General features: G+C 49.8%; 1 protein-coding gene across 1 annotated transcript; it reads left to right on the top strand.

Moving 5' to 3' along the window:
• The first annotated feature begins 4,293 nt into the window (after positions 1 to 4,293).
• On the top strand, positions 4,294 to 6,749 carry LOC142557999 (uncharacterized). Its single transcript, XM_075670170.1, has 2 exons — positions 4,294 to 5,515; positions 6,191 to 6,749. The coding sequence occupies exons 1-2, from the start codon at positions 4,514 to 4,516 to the stop codon at positions 6,434 to 6,436; spliced, it is 1,248 nt and encodes a 415-aa protein (XP_075526285.1). The 5' UTR covers positions 4,294 to 4,513; the 3' UTR covers positions 6,437 to 6,749.
• Positions 6,750 to 8,390: the final 1,641 nt, after the last annotated feature.

Below are 8,390 nucleotides of genomic sequence, written 5' to 3' on the forward strand. Positions count from 1 at the left end.
GTGATGATGATGATGATGATGATGATGATGCAGGAGCATTGCACTTGTCAGATGGATGGTCTTGGTACTACACTTCCTGCATGTTTCTTTTCCTCTGCGTGATTGTGATGCATGCCCGAACCACTGGCACTTGAAACACTGCCTGGGGTTCGGTATGTATGGTCTGACGCTGATTTTCAGGCATGCTGCATCGAGTGAACTGGGCGCAGTATTCGTACCAAATGTGAGTATTACATGTTTTATGGGGATCTGTTGGTCGTTTCGTCGAAGTGTTATTCTTTGTACCTTCATTACATTTTGCTCCTGGAATCCCTCAAGGAGCTCTTCATCACTGAGGTTCTAGAAATCCTCTTCCGATATTACTCCTCTGCTTGTGTTGAGTGAGCTATGCGAAGGGATTGTGTCATTTAACTTCACCAATACTTGTGAGTTCAGCTATCTTTTCAACTTGATCTTCCTTTGTTAGTTCGACGAGGAGGTCACCGCTTGCCATCTCTGTTGCTTTGTAGCCTGGTATGATCGTGTTTGATAGGCATTTAGAAATGAGGAAAGGAGATAGTTTTCTGACGGTTATGTTGCCTTCACTGTGAAGGACATGGTACTTTGGAAAGTGTCTTGGTTCGGTTTCAAAAGGAACTGAAATGTTGCTACGGTGCACACTCTTTGTAAAGGCGATCTTGGAAGGGTGGAGCGTTTGCCATGTATACCCTCCAAAATTCGGCGGCGATGGTAGCACCCACCACCGAGCTCAACAAGGGCGCTACTAGGTAGGGATAATACCTTCAGACGCCAGCCCATGCATCGCCGCTATAACCTAATAGAAGTACACCCAAGACTGGAGATTGACACGTGTACATGTTTATCTTTCTCGGGGGACCAGGTTTCACCGCTTAACAAATGTTATCACGCAGCGTAGGACGCGCCTGCATGTATAGGAAATTTCTGGAATGTTATCGACGGTTCCATCCGCTGTCTGTCAACGAACCTTGTATAATCTGATTGCATGTATGCGCGACGCGAATAGTGTAGAACTTTGCGGAAGACACGCGGGTCCCAGCGATTAGTCTGGAACATTCGACGATTGATGTATAAAAGCTGACGCGCTTGACCCGTTGATGAGATTTTCGACGATCGACGACCGTGTTGGCCGCTATCGTTGTGCTATAAAGGTAGCCTGTTCTTGTGGGCACAGGTTCGCCCAATAAAAGTCAGTTTTGTCTTTCACAGTATTGCTACTGTGTTCCTTAACGTCACTACCACGTGACAATATTACACACGGTTAACCCTTGCCGCCAGGAAATTCGGAAGTAATAAGAAGTGAAGAGAACGCAGGACAGATGAAAAGGCGAGAGAGAAAGACGAAGATTGGAGAGAAAGACAGGAAAAGGCGACTGCCGATTTTCTTCAAGTTGGTCAGTTTGGAGGTGCCGTCTATGAGAAGCAGAGGTCAAAGAGATGTGTTGCCTCTGCCGAGGGGCCTTAAAGGTCCGAACACCCAGCATGAGCTCAATTCCCAGCATCCCCCTTTCCCCAGACACGGCTAAACCGCGCACGGCTACACGTAGGAGGGTCCAACCATCGTGTGCTCTGGTACGTGGTGTCGCAACACACCAAACGCTTTCTGACGCAGACGCTCCTGCGGGGGCGTGCTAAACACTCATGATGTTTTCTCGCATGAATTGTTTCTTATGCTTTAGGCGTGCACGCAATCTGTGAACGCAACATACTTCGGCATAGCATAAAACAGTGTCAACCCCTTCTGTTTTGCGTTTTACTGACACTGAACACGTGAGAACTACGTTAAATTAATATTTTTGTTCGAATATTTGCCCAGCGACATAAAAGGGTGCCATCATCTTAGGCATGCACATTAAGTTCATTCTCTTGAATGAGGTCCAGCAGGGATCTATGGCATGCACATATATCCACAGATGGTAGTTAAGCGGTCTGCACTGTTAAGGAAGCTGAAAAAAATTATAAGGATTTACGTGCCAAAACTACAATATGATTATGAAGCACGCTTTAGTGCGTGACTCCGAATTAATTTTGACCGTATGGTGTTCACTAATGTGCACCCATTGCACATTACAATGGTGGTTCTGCATTTCGCCCCCATCGAATTGCGGCCGCCGTGGCCGGGATTATTTGAAAAGAAATGAATTCATAGAAAGACAGACTTTGCTACATGTCGGCTGCTTTCTTTTTTTTTTTTTAATCATAGAGAATTTTGAAGAAATCGCCTGCGGCAGATATTATTACTGTATACACTAAACTGTACTCATAGAAATGGACATTACTCGTACGAGAAATCTAAACGCTTAATCGACTAGTTAACATAAATCACAATTAAATTTTCAATAAAAACTTTACGGCTCACGCGGAAAAGTACGAATTGTAGCGGGTGATCTCACAAGGTGTATTCACTTTGAACAAATTTTCAGGGTGACACCAGTTTCGAGATAATGTTGGCGACAGAATACATTTACGTCACGGTCACTTTTGCGCTTCAAGTCCTAAAACGGCGCTTTCATAAAGAAGTGAGGGGAGCAGTGCATTTTTACCGCAAGTTTAACGGCACCCCCCCCCCCCATATCTCCAAATCACTTTCATCTTCCGAATTTGTTCCAGGCAGACAATCCTTGAAAACTCACCGGCTACAACTCATAAATTGCAATAGGTGCCTAAATGAAATAACTAAAACAATATTAGCAATTTTTTTCAGTTAGCCAATTATGTATTTCGATTTTTCGTACGAATAATGACTGCCTATTTGAGTAATACAGCTCAGGGGCTGCAAATGCGCCATCTGCCATAAGTGATATCTAAAAGTTCTATATAAGGTTTAAAAAGAGACAACCGTATATAACATATTTGGCCTATTGCAAGCTTTAATTGAAATTAAAAAAAGCTCTGTGTACATGTTCTGGATTTACACGGCCATTAGTTTTTAGACAACTGTTAAACATTCCCACAGGATATGCTCCAGGGTGACTCTAAAGTGGTAATCTGCACTTGTCCGTTGGGTATAAATCTGGGTGTATTGGGTGCATAATAGCTGGGCTCGGATAGGATCTGGTCTGTAACTGCCGCCATTCTACAGACTGGCTTTTGCTTAATTTTGGGTGCGGCGGCGGGAATGTACGCCTCTGCAATCTATGGTGTTGTGTAATTTCATTAAATCTCGTCATTCGATCTTCCCACTCCCACTCATCGGTAGTCGATGAGGCGGGGCTAACCGAGGCTCGGTCCGTAAGTTCTCGAGCCATGCGGTGCGCGTCCTCATTGTTACCCTCTGGTAGTGTGTGAGCGGGTGTCCAGATGAGATCGACACTTTTGTCGCGGTTATTAGCTAATTTTAGGAGTCGTACTGCCTCTGGGGAGATTCGACTGTCGGCGAAGTTTCGTATCGACGTCTGGGAATCACTGATGATTACGACCGCTGGTGTTTGTGCTGTGGCTAGCGCAATAGCTATTTCCTCTGCGATTTCTGCGTGTAGCGTGTTGACTGTGGCGCTCATCGTGCATTTTCCATCGTAATTTATCACCACTGCTGTGTAGGCGCGCTTGTGTCTGTATCTAGCTGCGTCTACAAATGTGGTGTCCTTGCTGTTACCGAATTTCTTTTGTATATTACGCGCTCTGCTTTCCCGTCTACACTGATGGTGGATAGGATGCATATTCTTGGGTATTGGAGGGATGGTTATCGTGTCTCTGATGTGTAATACGGCTGTAATACAGGGTAACTGTGATGCAGCCTCAAACAGCGACAGCCTCCGCGCGCGCTGGGAGTCTGCGTTGCTCAGCTCGGACCTACAGCACCAACTCTGGGCCGTCCAGCGAGCCGAGGAAGCAGCCAAGGGCCAACAACCCTTGGCTGAAACCTAGGCGGGGTCCAGGCCCACCCCACCAAATAGCAGGGCACTGAATAAAGTTAGTTGAATGAATGAATGAACTGTTAAAGATTATAAAACTTTCCTGGGCAAACCCCATCTCTGTAGTTCCACTCGAGAAAATTGCTCAATGATCGCATATGTTCTATATGCAGCATTGCCATTCGCTGTTGAAGCAGAACTCGCTGTATTTTATGTGTTATTCACTCCCCTCGGGCCGCTGCTAAACTACGCGCGGACAGGTGCAGCTGCACAAGAAAAATACAACAGGTACTTCTCGCACTGATCGCCAGCTGCTTTTCTGACCCGTGCTGCGTCTCTGTAGAAAGGCGTTTTATCAATTACGGAAGGCACCCTACAGCCCTCACGACACCCTAGTTGCCCTTTGCTCCAAGAAAGCGATTTCTAATGATTCGCCGCGAAATATACCAGGAAATAAGAAAGAAATATTTTGTACCTACTGTGCCAGCCTCACCTGAACGCAGCTCTTCCGAAATCTCCTTCGTGTTTTCGTTATGTCCGGCTTACAGCAGATTTAAGCGTTCGCCGCGGCCACTAGCGATCGTCGAACAAAGACGGCGAGAATTAAGCACTTTTCTGCAGCTTGAAGAAACCCTGAGGCAATGAACTCCGCAGGGCACAACACATATTTCAAGGACCCACCCACGAATGTCGCCGAAGACAATTATGGCACAGGTTGCCACGACGCCGAACACCTTGCTACGGGACCGGTTCAAGTGGCGAGGCCGAGGAGCCCACGTATTCGGTCAGCGCGAAAAGCCAGACCAAGGCCAGCAGGCACAGCAACGACAGAAGAGTACGGGAAGCCGGGCGGCAGCTACGACTGGTCTTCCGTGTTGTACGGCGGGCCGAAAAAAGGCTCCGCGGGTGACATTCCTCTCCTGGTTCGCAGTCTCGACCCGACCAGGGTCGTTCGCGACCTTCACCCGGAACGCGTGATGCGCGAGCTCCGGGCCGAGTCCGGCGTGGCTCCCGGCAGCTACTGCTACGTGCGGCTCACGCGAGGCGGCCTCTTGGCCGTGGGCGCCCGCACCGCGGAGGCGGCCGTCCGGTCTCAGCGCGTCTGCTGGCTCGACGGCGCGCCGGTGGAAGTGACCGTGGCGCTGTGGCACGGCCGCAACGCCGGCAAGATCCGGCACGTGCCCGCGTGGATGGACGACGCGGACATGCGCGAGAGCCTGTACGCGTCCGCGGGCGTGGTGTCGGTGCGCAGGCTCGTCGCCTACGGGGCCCCGGCGGCCGACGGTCGACGCCGCGACGTGCCCCAGACCAGCGTGGTGCTGGTGTTCCGGCCCGAGCTGCCCCGCGTGCCGGTCAGCGTGACGCTGTGCGGCGTCGAGTACGCCGTAGAGCCGTACGCCCTGCCGCCGACGCAGTGCATGCGCTGCCAGCGCTTGGGACACCAGGTGGCCTCGTGCCCCGCGCTGGAGGCCCGCTGCAAGGTGTGCGCGGGACCGCACGACTACCGGCGCTGCGACTCACGCGGCCGTCGGCTGAAGTGCGCCAACTGCCGGGGTCCGCACGCCGCCACGTTCGCCATGTGCCCAGCCAAGAGGCGGTACTACGCCTCCGGCGCCGCGCAGCCGAGCCAACAGGAGCCGCAGGTAGGTGGCTTTAGGCGCACGAATTGGATCTTGTTGGTACATTTTGTAGAATATTTTACGGCAGCGTTTCAATGACGCCATCTTGGGCTACTAATGCGGCCGTTTTCTATCCTTCACAACCAAATGCACGGTATTACAGTCGATTCTTGTGCACGGAAATGCTCTCGATGTTTCGTGACAAAGGTAATTTGATGTCACTGCTTACGAAAATCAATGCGTAAAAAACGTCACTGCGCACAAAACACAATATCTCAAATTTCCGTTATATGCGTAGATACAGCAAGAAGCGTGAAGCATCGTAAGAGTGCTAATCGCATTGAAAACGTTTCAGCGAGCTCATTAGGCGCCGCTATATATAGACTTCGATGGCATTGGTTGCTTTCGCTAGCATAAATTCACTTATTCAAAGTGCCGACAGAGCGCGAAGCACATTCAAACAGCTCCTAGCCCGAGTTATCGCTGTCACATTCCAGCTGGATCCGCGGTTGTTATGCTGAGTGCAGTTGACCGGACCCTTGAGTTTTTATGCAAGCGCGTCCTGTCGTATATTTGTCACTGGCTGTCTTGTCTGGTCGCTATACCCGATTCGATACTTGATTGACTGACCCGATGAGATGACTTTCGGGTAAATATACCTCGACGTGAAGCTAACGTATTTCGCATGTACAACCACAGGAACATGGCGTCAGGACCCCGACATCCAGAAGGCTGCGAATGCGCAACGAATACGGACAGCTGCGACGCCGCACCTTCAGAGACCAGTCCGAAGCAGGCTTCGGTGACAGCCAAACCTCCCTCGGTAATGGAGCAAGACGCGGAGCGGCATCCACTCATCCGTTCGGCGAACCTCGTAGCTTTCCACAAGGATCAAAATCTGTACGAGGCCACTGGTGTCCGCAGAAGCGTAGAGAAAGGAACTAAAATGGGAGGCAGAATTAGGTCACACAGCCAGCCTTGGCAATCGAACTTCCCGTGAACCATTGCATTTGTTTTCTTCCTCGCAGTATCGGCTGATCACGTGACCTCTAATACAGCGTATTTGCCAAAAGTGTTTGGTATCGGGTAGTTTTTAATCGATGCGCACCTGCTCGGCTGCCCTGCCGTACCTCTGCCTGCAGAGCAGGATCACTAAAACCAACAGTGTGCTTTGAAGGGGCGATCACGTGTTAATTAGGGCGATAAGTTCGACTTCAGTCGTATTATGCAGTGTGCCCTCCTAGTTATTTCTTTTTCCCATGCGTAGAACGAATTGATAATAGTAATAAACTGTGTAATATTATACACACGGGTACAATCTTTCTTTCTTTGTTTCATCATGATCATAAGCCTGGATACGCCCACTGCAGGGCAAAGGCCTCTCCTATACTTCTCCAACTACTCCAATCATGTGCTAATTGTGGCCACGTTGTCCCTGCATCTCATCTCATCCGCCCGCCGAACTTTCTGCTGCCCCCTGCTACGCTTCCGTTCTCTCGGAATCCAGTCCGTAACTCTTAATGAACATCGGTTATCTTCCCTCCTTACTTACTTATTTGCAAATACCTTACAGTCCCGATCAGAGCATTGGGTAAGGGATGCCTCAAGAAAAATATACAAGATAAGTAGAGAACAAGGAAAAACTAACGAACCGGAAAGAGAATCCTAACACGTATGGAAAATTACAACGAAATACAGCCCTTCCAAGTGGCGAGGAGGACATGAGGAATGCAGAGACTTTTCTACGGCTTGAGCGGCCCTCTGCTTGAATGTGCTAGCATAGCAGCTTGGGCTTGTTGGTTTACCATCCTGGTGTTAACAGCGCAAAATGTAGAAGAGAGACGAGTCCTTGTTACTGACAAAAAGAAAAGAACTTGGGCTCGTGCTCGTACAACCACTATCTTAAATGCGAAAAAAATGTGCGTGTTTCACATGATGTGCGATCACGTGACTGCGACACGTGTCGGCAATGGTATAAGAAGCCGTGTTTTTTTTTTTTTCAATATAAACGTGGTTGAAAGTCAGCGCTTGTGGTGTTGTCTTCTCGTCTATATTTTGCGCTGTTAACACCAGGTTGAATCTGCTGCCACCGCGTGCTCCTGAACGGTTTGGGTGGGTTTTAGCTCATTCTCTGAAAAAACATTTACCTGATGACAGCTTGTTCAAATTCGCCGGGGAACCACTGCGTAACCTTTGGGTGCAGCAAGAGCTCCAGTGTGGGGAAATTTCTGCTGGTTGCGCAAACATGCTACGTGCATCATCGGCCACGCTGTGTGTACGTGCTGTGTATTATTTTGGCTGTATCGGTTCCCGCACGACGAAGAGCAACGGCGCCGGTGAATCGCCAGCGTTTGAGACTTGCCCCGTGCGGTCCGTATATGGAACGCTCTACCTGTCACACTGATCTCGGGGCCGTGCGGATGTTGGGAGAGATGGAGTCGGAAGACGCAGGCGAGCACAGCAAACAGATTTTACTGATAACACACCCAAAATAAAACACACTCAAAACTCAACTGACAAATATAAACTCCATACTTGAGTAGCCTACATATGTCCTTATTCTCCCCTATGTTCGTCCTTAGGCCGTTCCGCGCGAAAGTCCGGCAACCTTGGCCTATGGCCGCCCGCTTACAGAAGGGATGCTCTTACAAAGTTAAGGTCGTGGTGCGTGTCTCCAAGTCCGATGTGCGTCGGCTCTTGATCCCAGTCGGTGCTCCCGCCGACTCCGCCAGTTTTGCTTCCTTGGTATCGGCCGGCCAGCTCCTCCGTCTCGGATGCCGGCGCCCCGAACTATGTTGGTGACGTCGCCACCAAGGCCTGCCTGGTTAGGCTTAACACCGGGCTCTGCCGCTACCTCTCCGGATGCCGACGAGAAGACCCGGGGACTATCGTCCGTGCT

Source organism: Dermacentor variabilis, chromosome 9 (assembly GCF_050947875.1).
Source record: "Dermacentor variabilis isolate Ectoservices chromosome 9, ASM5094787v1, whole genome shotgun sequence".
NCBI lineage: Eukaryota > Metazoa > Arthropoda > Arachnida > Ixodida > Ixodidae > Dermacentor > Dermacentor variabilis.